This window comes from Curcuma longa, chromosome 1, assembly GCF_044706935.1.
Source record: "Curcuma longa cultivar G26 ecotype Majalengka, Jawa Barat chromosome 1, ITB_CL_G26_1.1, whole genome shotgun sequence".
Classification (NCBI taxonomy): Eukaryota; Viridiplantae; Streptophyta; class Magnoliopsida; order Zingiberales; family Zingiberaceae; genus Curcuma; species Curcuma longa.
In genome coordinates, this window is record NC_133861.1 from 15,536,811 (window position 1) to 15,557,460 (window position 20,650).

The 20,650-nt window shown below is 41.2% G+C and overlaps 6 protein-coding genes across 7 annotated transcripts; 1 reads left to right on the forward strand and 5 right to left on the reverse strand.

Moving 5' to 3' along the window:
* Positions 1-138: 138 nt before the first annotated feature.
* On the reverse strand, positions 139-4,421 carry LOC141845020 (GDSL esterase/lipase WDL1-like). 2 transcript variants are annotated; one of them, XM_074733034.1, is made up of 6 exons: positions 4,205-4,421; positions 2,731-2,808; positions 1,449-1,589; positions 1,301-1,362; positions 1,063-1,215; positions 139-680 (listed from the first exon to the last, which is right to left on the reverse strand). In XM_074733034.1, the coding sequence occupies exons 1-6, from the start codon at positions 4,313-4,315 to the stop codon at positions 467-469; spliced, it is 759 nt and encodes a 252-aa protein (XP_074589135.1). In that variant the 5' UTR covers positions 4,316-4,421; the 3' UTR covers positions 139-466. The 2 variants fall into 2 exon arrangements, with proteins under 2 accessions (XP_074589135.1, XP_074589127.1); XM_074733026.1 differs by having other exon boundaries at positions 1,301-1,377.
* Positions 4,422-5,920: 1,499 nt separating this feature from the next.
* On the reverse strand, positions 5,921-9,434 carry LOC141829752 (arabinosyltransferase RRA2-like). Its single transcript, XM_074717272.1, has 2 exons — positions 9,204-9,434; positions 5,921-7,289 (listed from the first exon to the last, which is right to left on the reverse strand). The coding sequence occupies exons 1-2, from the start codon at positions 9,381-9,383 to the stop codon at positions 6,195-6,197; spliced, it is 1,275 nt and encodes a 424-aa protein (XP_074573373.1). The 5' UTR covers positions 9,384-9,434; the 3' UTR covers positions 5,921-6,194.
* Positions 9,435-11,606: 2,172 nt separating this feature from the next.
* LOC141829763 (putative serine acetyltransferase 4) lies at positions 11,607-12,765 on the forward strand. Its single transcript, XM_074717281.1, has one exon. The coding sequence runs from the start codon at positions 11,646-11,648 to the stop codon at positions 12,564-12,566; it is 921 nt and encodes a 306-aa protein (XP_074573382.1). The 5' UTR covers positions 11,607-11,645; the 3' UTR covers positions 12,567-12,765.
* Positions 12,766-13,081: 316 nt separating this feature from the next.
* On the reverse strand, positions 13,082-14,628 carry LOC141829773 (pentatricopeptide repeat-containing protein At4g38010-like). The gene has a single exon (XM_074717288.1). The coding sequence runs from the start codon at positions 14,626-14,628 to the stop codon at positions 13,177-13,179; it is 1,452 nt and encodes a 483-aa protein (XP_074573389.1). The 3' UTR covers positions 13,082-13,176.
* Positions 14,629-14,843: 215 nt separating this feature from the next.
* Positions 14,844-17,362, reverse strand: LOC141814222 (BTB/POZ domain-containing protein At3g08570-like). Its single transcript, XM_074702167.1, has 4 exons — positions 17,274-17,362; positions 16,741-16,807; positions 15,453-16,598; positions 14,844-15,392 (listed from the first exon to the last, which is right to left on the reverse strand). Exons 1-4 carry the CDS (start codon positions 17,360-17,362, stop codon positions 14,844-14,846), a joined length of 1,851 nt encoding a protein of 616 aa, XP_074558268.1.
* A 1,399-nt stretch (positions 17,363-18,761) lies between these two features.
* Positions 18,762-19,553, reverse strand: LOC141824838 (dof zinc finger protein DOF5.7-like). Its single transcript, XM_074712173.1, has one exon. It carries the CDS (start codon positions 19,551-19,553, stop codon positions 18,762-18,764), a length of 792 nt encoding a protein of 263 aa, XP_074568274.1.
* Between the last annotated feature and the right edge of the window lie 1,097 nt (positions 19,554-20,650).

Consider the following 20,650-nt stretch of genomic DNA (forward strand, 5'->3'; position numbering starts at 1 on the left):
TTGGAATGTAATGAGAATTCACGTTGTGGCAATGAGTTGTGTAGTTTGGAATACATGTTGAAGAACAAGAAATCACAAACCATACTGATTAAAAACAAATCATCGAGGCAGAGTTACCAAGCATTGTTCTGTTTCAAGTATTCCAATTGCACATCCAAGTCATAACGAGTCAAAGAAATTGGATTCTACACTTGAATTGAATGCAGAAATGACCAGAAAGGATTAGCCAACTGCTACAAGTAACACATCAGAAGATAAAGAACTAAGAATATACCAGTTAGAAATTATCTAAAAAGGAACTAGTCAAATGCATAAAATTTTAATTAATGATAATGCAAGGTCTAGTTCAAGCACTACGTTTAATTCTAAGCTGTCTTAGGTTGCTCATACCATTTTACTTGGCGCTGGGATGTTTCAAGTGGAGCACATCTAAAGTAGCTTATTTACAAGTAGGGTCAAAGGTTTTTCAATCCCATTGAATTTCTCTGTGAGAAGTCAAATTGGAAATGTTGATTGTGGAAACTCCATTCGAAGCAACAACATCATAAGGTGAATCCTCCGAGAACTCGGTTGGCATAGATTTCCAGTACAGAGACGGCTTCCAAACAGCTTCTTTCAAGATCTTAATTATCTCAGCTACTAGTATCTTGCTTCCTTCTGAAGATAAGTGAATGCCATCACTGTGATGAAGCTCTTATCAGTAAGAACTATCAAGTAAAAGAGCATTACAAGTTGATCTAATAGACCTAGATAAGTGATAGTTGAAATGGATGAATGGTATCCCTACTGTTTGCTCAAGAAAAATAAAAATATCTATATGAACTAGATTAGATAGGTAAGAAGATTAACTAATAAAGTTGTTATTTTTAACCTAAATGAGCAGTCAGTGCATCTCAAGTAATCACTAAAATACCAGCATCTACAAGTGCCAAGGAACAAAATGTTAAAAGCAATGCAATATGAGGATACAATAAATATTGCCTAGGAACAACAATAAAATTAAGGTCGCTAGACAATCAAATTAATTGCAATGAACCACACAAGATGGTAGATAAAACTTACGCAGCAAAACAAGCAGTTTGCCAGCCATCCAGCTTTTGTATTGCATTGAACGTATCAACACATTTTATGTCCATCTCCTCGCACAGTTTTACACAAGCTTCAGAATATTTCCGGCATAATTCATTTGTCCGAACTAACTTAGTTAGGTAAGGACTGGATATGATAATAAGATGGTTAAAACTTCAGATAGATGAACAAGAAGTCAAAACTCAACACCAAACACTAATCAATATGCTACCTTTGCGTACGATGGATCAATTCCTCATTCACGGGTGGATTAGTAAGGAAGATAATGCGCGTCTTCTCAGATAAGTTCTGAACATAAAATCAATGTATTATCATGTAAGAGGATGATCAAGTTTCACCTATGCCTTAAAAATAGTCACCTTGAGATGAGTTCCTATCTTTCTCATGTTCTCAACATATGCTGGGAGAGGGACGTGAGGACCTAGTCCAGATGAGTGAGAACCCATTGAGTCATTGCCGCCAAAATAAACTATCACTAAAGAGGGTTGCACAGCTGCATCCTTAATTTAGCAAAAGTATGTTAGCTTGTGGTATTAATAAATTTCCACTAATAACAGAACAAATTAGCAAAAGTAAAAGAAAAAGAGATAGTGAGTACACAAGAAGAAGTGAATGGAAGAAACAAGAGTTTGGAAGTAGTTGCACAACAAGTAAGCTTTAGAAAAAAAAGAAGATTCAAAAATCTGCATACAAAGAATCACATAGAGCTGTTTGACACTAAAAGATGGAGAAGAGAAGATTTTTTACAAAGGCATCACATTCTAAGATGAAGTCATGCAAGTACATTTTAGTGTTATGCAACATCTGGTACAAGTAATGCTGATGAAATTGTCTGACAATTAATAGTACTCTCCTGATCCACAAGACGGGAGTCATTTGAGTTGTAATAGTTTCACATTGGTCCGATGTAGTGTGTCGACGCCATGTGATCAAGACCAAAGAAAATAAATCCAGTAGAATGAATGCAGAAGCATAATTTTTTTTCCCAGAAATTGTATGACGGTGTTTTTTGTATGACAAAAAGTTTAGTTGAACGGTGTTTTTTGTATGACAAATGACAACATTAAAAATTGAACAATCATTTAAGGAAGGTGGATCAAATACGAAGTGCTTCCATGATTCCATCAGCTGATGATAGAATCCTTTTGGTGTCGGTGGAAGATTAAGCACATTGAGTGGTAAGGTCTGGAGTCATGGTAGACAGCCAAACCCTTACCAGCAAAGTAGTAGTCTTCTGTGATTGTAAATGCTGAACATACACAAGGACCAAAACTTAGATAAACTCAATCCCTCAAAACAACATATTTTCCAATAGTATTTTTTTCCTTTTTTAAAAAACTGAGTCATATTGAGAAGTGAGTTCATTGTATGGCATGAATTGCAGCCTGTCAGGAATGGTGTGACAAGCCATTGTCATAGGCACTTAGATGGTCTATCAGGCGACTGCTCGATCATTTCTGATTGCACCAAAACACAGAAAGCGGCCAAGGATAGAATGTTAAACAAAAGTTTCCTATAAGAATACAGACATGGAAACCCACCAACTGCATTCAAAATACACAAGTGCATTTAAAACTTTCTAAACCATCAAGTTCCCTAAGTCGTCAAATCGTGATAAATAGAAGGAATAAAAGGTCATACTTTTGGAAAAACTTTTTCAAGCACTTGGACACCACGCTGTGAATTCCAACCAAGATATCCACGCAGCAAAATATCAGCCTAATTGGATGAACAAAATAAACAGTATGTGAATGATAAAAAATATATGATACCACAACATAAAATAAAAAATAAAACTTCAAGATTGAAACTGCTAAGTCGATGTTCTGAACATAAAATCAAGTTGATACCACGAATAAGAAAAAAAAAATCAACAACAATGAGATTAGCTTTAATCTCATCTCTAATTTGTGATTAACTCCAACCTATCTCAAACTCAATTTGTATGAGACTGAACCAAATTCCAATTTTACCTCAAATTGAACCAGATTAGCAATCTAAGAAAGAAAGAAAGACTTCATTGAATTGATAACTTGATACTTATCATTAAATCGCTAAATTTGTTTGTTCTATCAAGTTGACAAGTCAATCTTTGTGAGGTTATCTTGTGGCAACAAATATGATATTTAGGATTGCAAATTCTCCTCTCTAAATACAAAAATATATCTTTCACTACTCTTCTGCATTTTCTCCTAGTCTTATGTTAGCTACAAATTCCCCTCTCTAGCTACAAAATACATCATTCACTACGTACTCTTCTTCATTTTCTCCTGCTTTTATGTTTTTAGGGTTTAGGGTAATGGTGATTGGCTCTTCAGAGACTTATTGTCCATGGGGACTTAGGTGCACCAATCAATGTAGTGCCAGAACCTATTTAAAGACTATTTTTGGTTGTCTTGGGAGTCATGTAGCGCGTGAGAGGTAAGGAAACCGGGGAGCATTGAGAGAAGAGGACTTTTTCCACTACTAGTGCTTTTGGCATTCAAGAGCACGTGAAGTAAGGTTTTTGTTTCTTTTCGTCGATTAGGCGTGAGTTGAACTGCGAATTGGTGTGTACATTTTGTGTGCTGTGCTCCATATCTTGTGATGCTACAGAAGCATTCCAGGTGCTTAAGAATTGATTCAGCCATGGAGGAGAACTTCCACTATGTGGATTCTGATTTACAATGAAATTGACTTCTAAATTAAATGAGCATTGATTTTGATATAGGGTGGTCTAAGGTGGCAGATTAGGACATCATACCTGCTTGAGGCTGACGCTATAAAAAGAACTAAGTTGACAGTGGTGATCTGATCTCTCAGCAGGCTATGTCTGTCTGAGGTCTCAACTCTCACCGCTTTTCCTTCTTCCCTTTCCTATACCCATTTCGTTCTTTATGACAAATGTGGGGAATTTGCTAAAGCGGACTCGAGAAAGCGAAAATGGGATGCTTATTCTCATCCCATGGACAACAACAGCAAAAGAGGCCGGACCTTCAATCCAGCCAAATGATCGGAACTATGCACCGTTTGCCAATCGTGCATCGACGAAAACGCCGACTGAACCTCTGGCAACAACTTGACCAGCGCTTGATGCATGGCATCATCGATCAGAAAGAGGGGGTAGGTCAATTACCTTACGCGCATAGACGTCCGCGAGGATGGCTCCCCATCCGCCATTGCTGAAGCTGAACTGAACGATGGAAGACCCGAAGAGCACGAAGAGCGGGCGACCCGGCCCCACCATCTCTCGATCCGCTTCGGCTGGTATGCTTCTCCTGAACCCGCGACGAGGAGAGCCTGGAAGAGAGCGAAGGAAGAGATAGCGGAGCGCGAGATGGAAGCGGCCGCGATTGTTCTCCAACCACCTCTGTCGCTGCCTTCATATCGCATTTAAAACTGCAACACCTAACTCCACGCCAGAAGCTGAGCAGAACTACTGTAGATGGAATTTGACGATGTTATTATTATTATTATTATTATTATTATTATTATTGTAGAAGGAAAATATGGATGGATCATAAATGGTTTTCCCTCTGCCTTATTGTAGAAGGAAAATATGGATGGATTATAAATGCAAGGAGAGAATTCGGAAACAATTCCATGTGTGAACGCCTGGTCTAAGAAAGACACCATAAAGTAAACAATGTGTATTATTTAGTTGCTCCATGCACATCTTCTTCAGTTTCATGTTTAGGAGGAGACAGGGTCCACCAGAAATTCACCTTTTGGCTTTTGCATAACAAATGTCAAGTTCTACTTTCTCATCATACACTTCAGGACTCATTAAGATACCATGTGAACCAACTTCCCTACTGTAGCAGGATGAGCATTCAAAATGATCTATCAGGAGTTTGGTATCTATCATTCTACTTGAATGCCATTTACTGATTGGGGAATCTTGGGGATAAATAAACTAGTTCGATGATCTAGTTGAATATGTAATAACTGAAGCACTTTATGAATGAGGAAGCAGAAACAATAAACAAAAGTTAATAATAAAGTAATGAGGCATTTAATGGACTAATACCTTAGAAATATCTCTCTTAAGTTCTAGAATGCCCATCTAAACTTGTACGTACCCTGAATGATAAGGAGCAATCCTTCCATAGAAGTAGACTTGTCCCTCTACGAGAAGTTAATAACTAGGACCTCATCATTGCTGAATGGGACAGAATAATGCACAAGATTGCCATTTGTCTCAAGCTTCGATTCCAAAGTAGCCTTGGATTCTAGGACCTCCAATTCTTTCGCCGCTATAAGGTTTTCTTCTCTTCTGTGCTATTTTATTATCAGCTCTGCCACATCTTGCCCAGCGATCTCAAGTGCCATGAGCATCAGCATCGCAAAAGAAGTGCTGAAGCCAGTGTGAGGCTATGCCAATCAGTGTGCAAGTGACAATCAATATTTTCCCTCTTTTATTTTCTACTTCTTCTGCAAAAGGTGAAATCCGCTACTTTAAGCAGCCCCACGACCATCTGTGAGAAGGTAAATCGAAAAACTACAGTTGGTCAGGAGGGTATTGCCTGACTTCACTAGGATTCAAACCATTGTCCTATTCTGCAAATCTGCTGTGTCGTAACCAACTCAGCTATTCTCTACTTCGACCAAAGGAACAGTGAGTGAATAGGACACATTATTTGCTCCTATGGGATTTAGTCTGTGTTGATTAAAAAATCAAAATAACGAAATTGTCATTGGAGTCTATTTGGACTGAACAAAAACACATGTATTTAAACTAGAGACAGCAAATTGAAACAAAATAGATTTAACACAGCAATTGGAATGATAACTAGCAGGTAAATTTTCAAATAATTGGATACACCTACAATATCGACTAAAGAAAACAACATGAAAAAGAAAATCAAAGCTTAAAACGATCCTTCGGAAAGTTTAGTATTTTGATTACACACAAGGGATTTAGGTGAAAACAGCCAACAACACTAAAACCCTGGGGAAAAAGATAGAAACTATCCTAGTTTTTTGAAGATGAAAATATATTGAGGAATAGCTAGAAGGTATAGTAGGAACAAGCAAGCATGCATATAACCTACAAAGTCGAGGCAGAAGAATGAAGCTGTAGCTCTTATAGATTCCAAGCCGGACATGGCAGGTATCAGATGCAACTAGGACAGTGAACCATCTGGAAAAGGGTCAAATGCATCTTGCTTCCCATTCACATAAAATTCGATGACAGCTTTCATTCTAGCAAACTTTTCTGGATGGTAATTGACATGAACAATCACAGGCTTCAAGCGACGCAAGTGAGCATCTTTTCTCACAGTCTTGAAGAGCACTTTGCTGTTCATGAAGAGATACATATCCATGGTCCTCTTGGATGCATGAAGCCCATCATATCCTGGGTGTGAGGGGAAAAATAGTTCTTCGTTGAACACTCTTTGATCCCATGCCTGTTCATGTGCCAACCGATCTGCAACACGATCCAAGAGTTCTATAGATGGGACTGTCGGTCTTATGTAAAAAAACCCAGAGTTATATACCCAAATCCTCATCGTATGAGCATATCTAGCCCATCCCATTTTAGGCTCATCAAAGACATCATCATAACCATAAGCCGTCATATTACTGTGACCATCACTCATGGACTCAACGTCACAATCCCTGTAGAGATGATCAAATGGATTCTGCAAGTAGATTATATCAACATCTGAAAGAAGAATGCTGTATCCAAGCTGCAAAAATTCCCTCAAAATGCGGAATTTTAATCCAGAGACAACATGATTTCCACCAGTCCTTCCAATGTTATCAATACTTTCATCAGGATTCCTTCGGTAAACAGGAACTTCATTAGAGTTACAAAATCGTTCTGTCTCATCATCCAATGCTACAACTAGATAGTTGGGTATACCTACTCTTTTAATATTCTGAAACCATAGCTCAAGCATATCCTTCACATTGGAATTTGCTAGTGCAACTATAAGCTCCTTCCTCACAGCTACTTTTGTGAGTATGTTTGCCAATCTGGGGTTCACAGATTCATCAGGAACAACAGTAGGATTTGTTCTCAATGACTTCACAGTGCCAAAGGGACCAGCTTTAGGTTGCTCTCCTAAAGTTAGGGTATGCTTTTGAGCCTGATTTATATTCTGTTCGGTCAGTTTAAGTTTTGCAATCAACTCTGACACCTGCTTCTTCAATTCTTCATTCTCGGATTTCAACATACTAGTCCTCTCACTTGTCTCACATTTTACCAAGGTATCCTACACAAAAGAACAAATAGAATCAATTGAGTAATACTTGGCTGTTTATATACCATCTAAGCCACACAACAAAAAAACAATGAAATAAATTAGAGTTTTACATGAAGCTTTTTGCTTGGAACAAAAAAGGTGGTGATATATGAAATAAAGGAAATTTCTGAAGGGTAGCAAGTCAATGACCTTAGTCAACATATCAAGACAGAACTTAGAACAAGAAAGTAGAGAGTTACCACTAATTCAGGAGTACTTTCAAGTAAAATTTCCTTTTCAAGAACAAAAAATGTTAGATATTTTGCTACTCATCTAACATTCTATTTCCTTGAATCTTAGATATTACTACATTAGTTTCATGATCATTGGAACATGACCTAGTAGTTTCTTATGAAATGTTCAAATTTCAACCAGTTTAATCTGACTAGTATTCGAACTTGGAGTTACACTATAATTTATTTCGTTATCATCATCTCACGACTTGCTAATGTTGAAGAACATCAAAATTCTCATATTTGGTTTCTTACATCAGAGAACTGCCACCTTTATTATTTTCAACCCTAACAAATTGTTCAGAGATCAGCTCGCTATTAACATTTCTGTCTTGTATACGGGTGAGCAAAAATTCAATTAAACCGAATAAACCGACCGAACCGACCGAATTAAAAAATTCGGTTCGGTTATTTTTTTTAAAAAAATCGGTTAATTCTGTTCGGTTTCGGTTTTAAAATTCCTTATTCGGTTAAACCGAATAAATCGAATTAATCAAACTAGAAAAATAATTTATAATTTTTAAGTAAATAAATTTATAAATCCCTAATTAATTAGTAAAATTTTCATAATATTTAAAAAAATCGGTTAATTCGGTCGAAAACCGAATTAACCGATAAAATATTGGTTTGGTTTGTTCGGTTTTTATTGGAAAATTTGGTAAGTTCGGTTGGTTCGAAAAAAAATCGGTTTATTCAGTTTTCGGTTAATTCGGTTCGATTCGATTCGGTTTTAACCGAATACTCAACCCTAGTCTTGTACAAAGAAGAGATTTTGAGAAACAAAAGTCAATAGCAAGCAAATATATATTTGCTCATCTAAAGGACTTTTGATAGAAAAGATCTAAACAACTATTATTAAGTCAAACATCCCAAATTGATGGTTGAAACGCTAAAACAGTATGGAGTCACCTGACATATGTCACTAATGATTAAGGAAAAATTGGGACAAACATGACTTCTCTTGATCATGGTAGTGGCAAGCAACAAAAACTCAGTTGTTTTGTGCTTATGTTCACTAAGCTTTAGATTATGTAGAAAGAAAGAACAAAACTTTAGATTATGTAGAGTTAAAATATCGTCATATGCTTGCCCGTAGGAAGGAAACACACCTACAATATCATGCCATAATTGAGCACAAAGCAAAGACTAACATAATGGCATGACATAATTGGTCACAAAAATCTACAGAGCAAACAATAATATTACTTTATTGATCACAAATGAACACAGTACCACCACATGCCTGAGTATAAAAAATCAGCGTGTATCTAAAGAAACGCGAAAACTACAAAGAAGAAAAAGAACTCACAGAGAGATAGACTTTGTTAGGAGTCTATTAACTTCACTATGTACAAAAAGCCAATATCCACGACATTAGCTTTCAGATCCCCACTAAATGAAACCATAGTTAAAACCCTAGCTGTATCTCAACAGAATCTAATCAGAGATACAGAAACAGAGAGGAGTGAATGAAAATAGGAAATAAAAAATCATAAAGAAAAAGACGAAGACCATTTCAGATCCATAACGATATAGCCATTTTTTAGTAAATATTGTCAAGAAATCATCTTTCTCGCTTATGTTACCCGGATCTGATCCCATCTTTGCAAGAGCAAGACAATGAGCAAGGAGAAGAAGCACCAAAACTTGCCTGAAACGATCCAGCGGCAGAATCCTGGACGCGGGAGAAAGAACGGAAGAGGCCGTCCGGGTAGAGGAAAGCGCAGACGCAGCCGAGGAGGATGCCGACGGCGACGGCTGCGGCGATTCGAGATCCGCGCGACGGCAATCCATGAGGCCGTGTCAGAAGCCCATCCCGCCGGCCGGCCATCACTCGATCAAGCGCCCGATCTCGAGACAACGGTACGGGATCCGAATTGGGGCGACGGATTGGTTTTTATATCGGCATCGAACAGAAAACGTTCCATTTATCAAGTAAATCGATTGGATACGTTTTAATATATTTTTCCCCTTTTTGGCTTTGTGAATAAATACATTTTTATTAAATTAATCACACATTGCGAATAAAATTATACGTGGCGGATAAACAGTCAACACTTCCTCACTGAGTATGAAGAAATATTGAATTTGGTATGCATGCTGCCATTTATAATGATTTTAGGTGCCTTACAAAATTATCTATAGATTAATGATATTTTATTTTTGCACGATAGAGTTAATTTGACTCAACTGTTTAAGCTAGGGACATCTCCATGTTATCACGGACTCTATTCATATAATTAATTTTGAAAATCCCAAATCTCATACTCATAATAATTCAAACCTTTTTTTTCCAATTTTTTTTTTAAATTTTCCAATGAATTGCGTGTTTGCTTAGAATTGAAGTAGAAGTTACACTATCTATCCATTTAATGCGTGTCTGGTTTTCCTTTGCGTGCAATATACCGACATAGAGTCTTCCCCTTCAATGCTGTGAGTTACTTCGTCAACGTAATGTTGCTGACGTGGCTGCTGACTTCTATTTAGCTAAGTAAGAAAGCTTGAAAATATGGCTTGAAAATATGGCTTTTGACGTGAAATCATGGTTGGCGATCACAAAATGCAATGAATTGCATGTGAATTGAAATAGAAGAAGTTTTACTAGATATCTCTATTTAATGAGTGTGCGACTCTCCTTCGTTGCAATGATCATACCTAAAGAGTGTTCATATTCAATCCTGTGAGCTACTCTGGAACTTGAGCGTCAACGTGATTACGCGGATAAGCGGATGTTTGGTGTCGCTAACGTGACTTCTTCTGTTTAGCCTAAGGAAGCTTAAAAAATTGAAAATCAAGTGAACGCTTTTAAGTGCTCTTCAGTATGGGTCCTATAACAATTTGAAGGAAAATAAATTATGATTAATGTGGGAGGATTTTATTTTAAAAAAATATATTTTTTTTCAAAATTTTTTTATTATAATAATTTATTACTTAAATACCAATTAAATTATGCATATGGGAGCGAAAATATGACTACCTCGTTATAATTTGCCATCCCAAAAAAAATCAAAATGGCACCTTTTTGAACAAAAAAATGAAAAAGAAAAAGTCAAAAGGGTGCCTTGTTTCCAACGTAAAAAAATTAAATTGTTTTTTCAATTTTGTTATAAAAAATATTATATATAATATATTTTTATATTTAAAAATTCTTTTAGTCAACATTGTTAAGTCTTGATACAAATATTAAAATCATTTTTAAAATGGCTACTGCAATATTATAATCTATTCAATAAACTGGCTACTGCAATTATTATAATGGTCAGTATATATAAATTTTTTTAGTTCACCTAAAAATTTCATAATTGCATAATTAGTGTGTTGTTGGTTAAAAACTCTTTTAGATAAAGATGAATAAAAGATGGATTAAATTAAATTAATCGATCGAAGTAGATTAAAATAAAAAATGCGATTCAGTTAATTTAAAAAGTTAATATTTTTTTAAAAAATCAATTATTTTCATATGGTTTTAATTTTAAAAATCTAAATTTAATGAAATCAATTAAATCAAATTCCATTATATCTAACTGAGAGTTTAATATTTTTAATTTTATAATTCCTGACTTTAATAGAAAATTTTATTATTTAAATTTTCAATCAATTAAATTGATATTTTATTAATTTAATTTTTATATAAAAATCAAATGGTCCATAAAAAAATTTTATTCAATTTCAATTTAAATAAATTAAATTCGATGGGATGAGCTGATGCGGCAGTACACGTCATTTTCCTGAGAATTACAGAGTAAGTCACTGGTAGCCACTGCATGATTATAGAGAAGCAAGTCAAAAGGCTTCTTCTTCCCCAAGGTTTCGTTTTTTAAATTAGCAGCCGTCAGTCAAAGGCCGTTCTGTTCATCCTTCAGACATTGTTTCGTAATCTCAAACGTCATCCTTTATGAAGCACTGTAGTAGCCTTTGATCGGAACCGTTCATGACTCCGGTGGCTGCTTAATCAACGGATGAAGATCCTTGTTCCCGTTTACACGAAATTAATTTTGCTACTGTTCGGTTTCTATATATGTACACATATCTGCTTCCTATCTGATCGGAATCACATCACATCGCGCCCTTCTCCTCTTTGCTCTTGGTTGCAATGTCCTGCGAGGTCATGGCCGCTCGCGTGCGGAAGTGCTCCCCTAACTTCACGTTCGTCGACGCCGGCCGATCGCTTGTCGTCGATGGCACCGACCTCCGTCACTACGTCGAGGTCGACGAGGCCTGGATTCGTATACAGGACGAGGCGCGGAGCGATGCCGAGGAGGAGCCTCTCCTCCGCCAGTTCTACTGCGAGCTCGTGCTCGCCCACCCCACCCTCGAGTCCGCCCTCGCCGCACATCTCGCCGCCAAGCTCGCCGTCCCCGCCCTCCTCCCCCACGCGTCCGTCAACGATCTGCTCATCTCCGCCTTCTGCAGCGACGCCGAGATCCGCCGCGCCGTCCGGGCCGACCTGCGCGCAGCGGTCGACCGCGACCCGGCCTGCGCCAAGATGGTCCACTGCTTCCTCTACTACAAGGGCTTCCTCGCGCTGCAGACCCACCGCGCGGCGCACCGTCTCTGGGCAGAGGGCCGCCGCGCGGCGGCGCTCCTCCTGCAGAGCCGCTCCTCGGAGGTCTTCGCAGTCGACATCCACCCGGCCGCCAGGATCGGCGCCGGCGTGCTGCTGGACCACGCCACCGGGGTGGTCTTCGGCGAGACGGCCGTGGTGGGCGACGACGCCTCCATCCTGCACGGGGTCACGCTCGGAGGAACCGGGAAGGAGGGCGGCGACCGGCACCCGAAGATCGGCGACGGGGTACTCATCGGCGCCGGGACGCAGATCCTGGGCAACGTAACGATCGGGGAAGGGGCAAAGATCGGGGCCGGGTCGGTGGTGCTGAAGGCGGTGCCCCCGAGGACGACGGCGGTAGGGAACCCAGCGAGACTCATCGGCGAGAAGGAGAACCCGGTGCGGCTGGAGAAGAGGGCAGGGTTAACCATGGACCACACCTCGTGGTCGAACCATGCTCGCATCTAAGAAATTAATTTCAACGACAACGTATACGTATCGATCGAAATACACAGTTATATTTCTCTGTAATCGATCCTATTTGGTTTGCTGAGGAGCTCAATTTGCTTTGAGCCTTCTCTTCTTTTTCATTTGTTTTAGCATCATCATCTCTTTGGCATATGATTCAGGGAATGAGAAGAATCTAATTCCTCGATAATTATACTTTAATTTTTTCATACTTTTGGTTTTTGTGTTCCTGATGTCTTGCGATGGAATGCATCCGCGAATTTTGTTTTGTTACCTCCGCTTTTTTTGTGCAGTCGTGTTTGAATCTTGTACATAATAATTGTGGCCTTGCTTTTGTTTTGTTTTGTCCTTTCCATTCCAGAGGGGCCATAAGTTTAAAGGAAGCAGTTCCCAGTTTTGCTTTGCATACACACACTGTTGCTTGGATGTTGCCACTCCACGTTTTTCGTTCGTAGATAATCAAATATCTATTACACACATCTATTCCCTCCCTATCTGTTGTGATCATCAGTCTCTACTAAGGCGTAGTAGCAATTCGTTCTGCAATCATTCATTCCACTGTCTTCTTCCTTCCAGCAAGCATAATTCGAATTCTGGAGCTCAAGGAATGTCAATGAACCCCAATCCTACTGCAACCAGCGGTCTTCTTTACCTTCTGTGTTCTCATTAGATCTCTCACATGATAAGAAGCCTCGTATCTACCAGCATCAGCCAAAATATTAGACACCAATGCGTAAGTGCCTCCTCCAACCCCCAAGTGACTGACAAAATCCTTCTCATAAAAGAGCTTGCTTTCTGCTTGATTGCAACCGTGCTTCTTGCCTGCACTTAACAGAGCTCCTACTACATGCTTGTCAGGTTCAATGGGTAGGCTCTTGAAGAACTCTTCCGCTTCTTTTAGGCGTCCAGCCCTTCCCAAGGTATCTATCATACATGTGAAATGTTTCTTTTCAGGACAAATACGATAGATCTTGCTCATTGACATAAATATCGTCAATCCTTGGTCGACCAATCCTGCATGACAGCAGGCTGTGAGCAATGCAAGGAAGGTCACACTGTCCGGCTTGAGCCCGTGGCAAATCATTAAAGCAAACAGTCGGAATGCTAGCTCTGCTCGGCTGTTCATTGCAAACCCCGCAATCATGGTGGACCAAGACACCGAGTCTCTGCAGGTAAGGCCACGAAAGACTCTCCAGGCCATGGCTAGTTCTCCACATTTTGCGTACATGTTTATCAAAGCATTACCCGTGAGAACATTGACGCCAACCCAACTCTTGATCAAGTAGGAATGGATACTCTTGCCTCTGCTCAACGCCGTGAGAGAAGTGCAGGCACGGAGGACGCTTACGAGGGTGGCCTCGTTGGGCTGGACCTGACTAATACCATCTCTTAGCATCGCGCAGAAAGCTGATATAGCCTCTTCAGGTAGTCTGTTCTCGTTGCAACCGGAGATCAGAGTCGTCCACGACACGACATCCCTCAGGGGCATTTCGCCGAACAGGTTGCGTGCACTGAGCAAATCCCCACACCTCATATAGAAATCCAGGATAGCGTTGTCCAGTATGACGTTGCGGGCACCGCGACGAGCGAAGCCGTGGATAGCCCTGCCCGAGCGGAGCTCGCCGAGGCGAGCGCAAGCAGGAAGGACGCCGACGAGGGTGAGGGCGTTGGGAAGCACATCCATGGAGCGGAAGGCGGCGAGCGCGTCCACGTCGCGGCCGGCCCGCGCTAGAGCGGACACGAAGGAGGTCCAGGAGACGACGTCCGGGCGGGCGATGCCGGCGAATACGCGGCGGATGGAGGGGATGTCAGCGGCGGAGGAGTAGAAGCTGAGGAGGGAGTTCTGGAGGACGAGGTGGGAGTGGAAGCCAAACTTGAGGAGGCGGGCGTGGAGCTGGAGGCCATGGACGGGGTGGAGGAAGGAGCAGAGGCGGAGGAGGAAGGCGTAGGTGCGGTGGTCGGAGGGAAAGGGCGAGAGGTGAAGAAGGCGGTCGAATTGCTGGAGAGCGTCGTCCGGCGAGAGGGATCGGAGCGAGGGGTTGCTGCTAAGGCGACGTATCATCGCGCGGGTGTAGAAAGTGGTAGAATACATTAATTTATTTATTAATTAATTTTAATTTTAATTTTTATAATTCAATTGTTTTAATTAGACGACGGTTAATTTGCCAATTAAATCAGCATCTCTTTGCACATGCTTCTTCAGTTGAGGCTGCAGTTACACCAAAGATAGAAAACTACCTCTAACCGTAATAACTAACTTGATCACATTCGAATACCTCAATGGCTTATGAATTCAGATTGTCTTTGCCTTCTATGGCTCTTTCCATCTGAAAGTTGAGACTTTCTCGTGCTTTTACGTTGCTTTCCATGTGCCGGGCCAAACATTGCAATCTTACCAATCCCTCTGGAGATGGAGGAAAAGAATGCACTGCTATGTTCTCCTGACCTGCTGCTATCTGTCATCCCTCGCTTCATGAATGCTTGTTCTTTCTCCAGTTCACTGAGTCTCACCCTCATTCTCGATATTTCTAGCTTGAGTTCTTTGTTTTCCCTCCTTAGAGAAGCATAGTTGTCTCTGGGGGAGACTGCACCGCTTGGAACACTATTGCTGCTCATCAGCCTCTGCGAGAAGGATGCAGCATCGCCGGAGCTCACTGAGAGGGTAGACTTGAGCCGAACTTGCTCATGGTAGAGGACGCGAACGATCATCTGGAGGGGCAGCCGGTCGTTTTGGGCTGCATGGTTGGAGGCTTCCTGGGAGAGCTTCTGGCAGTCAATGAGCTTGCACAATTTCTTGCACTCCGATTCCATTAACGATGGATGAGCCTGAAAGGATTTACAGATATGAACTACAAACTAAACCAAGGAAATCAATTGACAAGGTACCTTCAAGTATATGTCAATGGCTCTATAGAGTCCGTCATCAGTAACACGAGAGTAATCTGGTAAGAGTTCAATCATTGCCATGAACTTTGGAAGTTTAAGATGCGAATCAGGTGCAATTTCAGCAAGATACCCATCCATGAGCCGTCCTATTTTTAACACTGAACTGTGGCATGGAGACTTGTGTCCTTCAGATTCATATGAACTGTGTGATGATTCTTCGGAGTCTTCTACCTCAATTCTTCTCAAAAAGTTTACGAGTATCCTGTGAACGGTATCAATATCAAACACTGAATCACTTGCTTGTGAGGAAGGAATAAGCAAGTCATCAAGAGAAGCCAGTTCTAATCGAAATCCAATCCTCCTTTCAAGTTCCTGTCTACAATTGAAATTTGCATCGACCTCAATTGCCATCCTTAAAATTCCAAACAGGAAGGAGAGAGGAACTGATTTGATATTCTCTGTTACTAGAAGACCAACAAGAGTTTCCACTACCACTCTTTGATTGTCTCCTGCATCAAGGCCAAACTCCCAAACCTGTCGTTTTTCAATTCCCTTTAGAGAGGTTTGAGCATAATGCATAAGAGATTGGGTGATTGTATCTGCTCTTACACCTGTTCTCCTCAATGCAGCAATAACTCGCTGATAAAGATCAATTTTTAGTACAGAAAGATCTTCCACCCACCAGTCCTGACAATGCATCATTAATTTTCCTGACCTGCTATCGCATTCTAAGTGAGCCAAACCTGAAACCAGTTGCTCCTTGCTAGCATTCATTGCAATTGCATCTATGCATCTATTCACTATACCGGTCTCGTCGACTATAGGATACAAACCATTACATGCACATAAAACTTCCAGAGACTTTTCAAGGCTTTGAAACACAACCTCGTTTAAAAAGGCCTCTGCTCTCACAATCAGGTTGCATTCTTGATATTGTTCTGTCATTTCCAGATAATCAGCAATGCAACGAAGCTGGGCAACGTTACTTGTTGTAATCTCAAAGGTTGTCCCGTAACAGAACTTAGCAGCAAGCTCAAATGCCTCAGCTCCCCCAGGTACCTCATGAAGCTCCAATCGTGAGAGGTCTGGGTCCCTGGATTCAACTACCATTTTCCAGATTTTCCCACTTCGTGAAACCAGAGGGAACTAGGAAAAGAATAGGTCGAATAAATCAAGTTAGTATTACTTGAGTAAATTGATGTCATGCAGCAAAAGAAATATGATTGTTAGTTATTGAAAATAAGGCTATATCAAGTCACATATGCAGAGATGGTTTAAGTAGCCATACCTTGTGCAATAAGAATGACTGCCCATCCACATAAACAGTTATATCCCCAGCAACGTCAGAGAATATCCTACAAATCAAAATGATACATTTATAGAGAAAACGCATGCAGCAATTCCACAGCGGTAAAGGATCCTACCGAACAATACGAAGCCATCACACAGACTATTCTCTTTGTCGTTGAAATCAACAGGATAATCTCACCAAAACCACAAGATTCATGAAATTGGAAGCAAGAAGAACCAGATTTCGAGGTAAAAGGGTGCAAACTGTGATGCTTTTCCTAATTTGCAAACAAATGCCTTTAAACAGAATTCAATGCGTCAAAGAGACAATAAAAAGTGCTTTATATGGCACTAATCAATCATCCGTTGCATGACACACAAAAACAAGGCTGAAAGAACGTTAAAAAACCCACATTTTTTCCACGATTTACCTACTTAAATCTCGAAAACAAGGCAAACATGATGCCATTACGACAAGCTAAGACAGCATAATCGAAACCAAGTAAAAAAAGCGAAGTCGAAATCAATCACCTCCTGCTGATCGGTCCACAGAACCGGGGAGAGGTCGATGCCTTCATCGCCGGAAAGAGTAAAGACGACGTATCCGGCATGGCTCCCATTCTCCTCCCCTCGCTTCTCCGCTCTCTTTCCTTCTCTAAACACACACTGAGAAAGAAAAAGCGAAGACACAGCTGTGTTCAGGGACGGAGGGAACATAAAAGAAACCAAAGTGCAGTTCCAACAGTGTCCCTCCCTAATTCTATTGTTTTTCAAAAACCAAATTCCTTTAAATATATAAAATTCCAAAACTGCCTCTCCTCGATCGATCGACTCGCTTAGGAATGTAACAAACTTATACTTCATGCATGATTGAAGGTGAGCTAGAAGGTCACTTATGTAAATGACTTCTACAATCTATTACATTCATTGACAATGCAAATGACTAAAAGTTGGTTCACTAAAATATTAAAAGTTAAGTTATATATTTGATAGCACTACTATGATTATGTTTGTTGTTGAATTGTTGTGATAATTCATTTGCAGATATATAGATCATGATAAGATTTTTAAAGTCATGGCTGCAAATTAATTTAGAGAGTGAATCTCAAAATCAAGATACAGATTATGGACAAAAAGTAGATAAGAAAGAGAGCTATAAAGCTAGAAGGTAGGTAGCTTCATGATTAAAGGCTAGCTAGCTTAAGTCAAAATCAAGTTGTTTTTTCTCACGAATGAACAAGAAATAGTTTAATTTCTACACTAGAAAACTAGCTAGCTTGTCTGTGGCTGGCTAATGCTTGGTGATTAGATTGTGTTTAGTTTAGGCAAAGAAATTAACATGGAAGAATAAGGGAGGGTGTGGTTGGGTTTGGCGTGATCGAGGAAGTGCAAAAGGGAGAAACAGACATGTGTGGGAGTTGGTTTTGTCACGGAAGTCGATAAGGGAACCAGCAATGATGCAGGCAACGAGCCTTCTCTGGTGTCTTTTGTGGACTAGCTTTCCTTTTCCCTGTTCATCTACTGCAAAAGCAAAGCTACTGCTTCCTCTCACGTTAACATAACTTATATATATATAATGGAATTGCAGTGCCAGTACTGTCATTAGATAGATAGATAGATAGATTCTTCGTCCGAGTGCAGTGTGGAGAGCAGTGCAAGGATGCCACATTCTATATACGTACGCTCTTAATCCATGCTTTCTCCTTGATCATCCATGCTATTATTCAGTGGACCGACTGAAATTAACTTGTTTGTGTTAGGAAATTTTCGATGATCGATGTCATCTCAGTGGCCACCAAACTCGATCGGAAGTGAGTTTGGAAATACACAATTATTCTTCGGCAAAAGTATAAAGAAGAAAAGGTGGAGAGAGGCATATATATATATATATATATATATATATACACGCACAGGGTTTTAGACAAAGATTCTATTGTCAGAATCATATCTATCGATCAGGCATGATAAAATTCCTTAAGATCGGAGATAACACATAATTTCATGGTTTTTTAATCTTGCCTAAGGCAGCGGTGTGGTGAACTCTGGCTTGTCATTCCATGCAAGAGCTTCTCTGTTCCAATAGCTTGTGTTGCTCACGTCGCCGCTGCTCGTGATGCTGACAGCAGCGGTGGAAGGCAGCGTAGCGTAGTTGGGGCACTCCGAGAGCCATGCGGTCGAATCTTGAGGATCTCTGAATCCACTGCCACTGCAAGCGGCGAGGGCAGGCGTCCGCTCCGGCGGGGAAGATAGTATTACCTCGTGTTGGCCCTCGTTGTGAGTTCCTTCCGCTCCGAAGAGCACGGCCTGCCTCTGCCGCTGAAGCTTCCAATGGAGGTCTTGGTTTATGGAACTCAGCAACTCGATGGAAGAGGCATTGATGGCGTTGCCGCTGACGGCAGAGCCGCACGCTTCGGCCGCAATGTTCGGCGGGGAATTGAATCCCGCGTCGTCAGTGGGCGAGAAGAGTGCTGGGTCGGAAGCAGGTTGATGATCATTGAGTCTGGGGATTACCGGCGGCAGACCAATGCCGTGGCGACTGGAGCCCGTCAAGGATCTGAATTTCTTGTTCTTGCGACAGCCACCGCCGACCGGCACTTCGCGAAGCGCGCCGCCCTCGGTCCAGTACCGCCGGCAGTTCTTGCAGAAGTGTCTGGGTTGGGAGAGGCTGTAGTTGTTGTAGTAGCAGAATTTGGTGTTGGGGGAGTCGCACCGGGGGCACTTAAGCCCCTGCTTCGGCCGACGGAGCGCCGCCGACGCCAGCACAGCAGCGCTCCTGTGGCTGCCCGGCCAGTGCAGCTCCTGACCAGCCATGATACCGTGACCGAGCAGCTAGCGCCGGCGAGACGACAGTTGGGAGGGCAACCTAGACGAAGGTGCAGGGTGCGTTAGTTTCCTGCAACGAAGGTAAAGAGGAATTTCAGTTGTATTTATTAGCTTCATGCACGGATTGAATTGAAAGCTCGATGAGCTTACTGAATGCCTGTGATTCTCATCAAGTGCTGGTAGTTGATCTGCGTATATTTGGGCTTGGATCTGACGAGATGAACAGAGATTCTTAATTGGTATTCCGTATAGAGAACAGGGAGAACCAAGACGAGGCATATAATTAATGGGAGAGAAGAGCCATGCCCATGCATCTAATTCCAACTGATACTATAGAATTATGGTGCATACCAATGCAGACTCACTAAAAATTTTGTATTGTTAATTAATTTCCCCTTCAAATCAATTCGCGAGTGCAGGAGTCAAAAGGGAGCACAAGTCTGTCAGGCCAGGCACGGAGGAGCAAGCAGCAACAGTTTAACCCATGCGTCATGGGTGCGTGTCAGTGTCGATAAAGATAGCGCGGTGTAGTCCTCTGATGCATTGGCCTTACAAACTGCACCACGTCAATCGAAGGGCAGTACCAGCTGCAAGCCTCGGACTCCAAAATCGTTTGTCTCCATGCTCTGCTCCTCGTCATGTTCTGAGCTCGCTCGAACCTTGGCCAGGCCTCCCAATCAAAACGCACGAAATCTTGAAAAACTTCATCCTCTTCTGCAATATAATTAGGTGGAGTAGGGACGACCTCCGCGTCTCATAAAAGCGCAATCCAAGGAAGGGCTGTCACTGCCTTTCTGCTCTTGTCTAATGGATGAAATGATTTTTTGGGCAATCAAATTGCCCATGCCTTCCCTTCCCTTCCCTTTCCTTGGCTGACGAGCAGTGACGAGGGATGAGGAGGCTGGCTGTTTGCAGAAATGCCAGCGTACCACATTCCATCCACAACACCCATCGACTTCTTAGAGTCATTCATAATGGCAAGAAGACGCAGTGGCTGTGCAATCCGCCGAACTGACGGGAAACAGCTCCCTCTGAGAAGCGTCGTACGTCCCAGTTCTGTATGGAAATTAAGGAAGAGAGAGACA

Bases quoted from the DNA above. Each gene is read 5' to 3' on its own strand.
- LOC141845020 (XM_074733026.1), bottom strand. From the start codon at position 4,315: ATGGTGGGGCCGGGTCGCCCGCTCTTCGTGCTCTTCGGGTCTTCCATC. The intron at 1,378-1,448 runs GTGACTATTTTT...TTTTATGTTCAG, and splicing joins AGATAGGAACTCATCTCAAG to AACTTATCTGAGAAGACGCG. The intron at 681-1,062 runs GTAAGTTTTATC...GCTTCATCACAG, and splicing joins CAAACTGCTTGTTTTGCTGC to TGATGGCATTCACTTATCTT.
- LOC141829752 (XM_074717272.1), bottom strand. From the start codon at position 9,383: ATGGCCGGCCGGCGGGATGGGCTTCTGACACGGCCTCATGGATTGCCG. The intron at 7,290-9,203 runs GCAAGTTTTGGT...TCTTTTGTGTAG, and splicing joins CTGCCGCTGGATCGTTTCAG to GATACCTTGGTAAAATGTGA.
- LOC141829763 (XM_074717281.1), top strand. From the start codon at position 11,646: ATGTCCTGCGAGGTCATGGCCGCTCGCGTGCGGAAGTGCTCCCCTAAC.
- LOC141829773 (XM_074717288.1), bottom strand. From the start codon at position 14,628: ATGATACGTCGCCTTAGCAGCAACCCCTCGCTCCGATCCCTCTCGCCG.
- LOC141814222 (XM_074702167.1), bottom strand. From the start codon at position 17,362: ATGGGAGCCATGCCGGATACGTCGTCTTTACTCTTTCCGGCGATGAAG. The intron at 16,808-17,273 runs GTGATTGATTTC...TTTGATTTGTAG, and splicing joins TGTGGACCGATCAGCAGGAG to GATATTCTCTGACGTTGCTG. The intron at 16,599-16,740 runs GTATGGCTACTT...TTCTTTTCCTAG, and splicing joins AGTCATTCTTATTGCACAAG to TTCCCTCTGGTTTCACGAAG.
- LOC141824838 (XM_074712173.1), bottom strand. From the start codon at position 19,553: ATGGCTGGTCAGGAGCTGCACTGGCCGGGCAGCCACAGGAGCGCTGCT.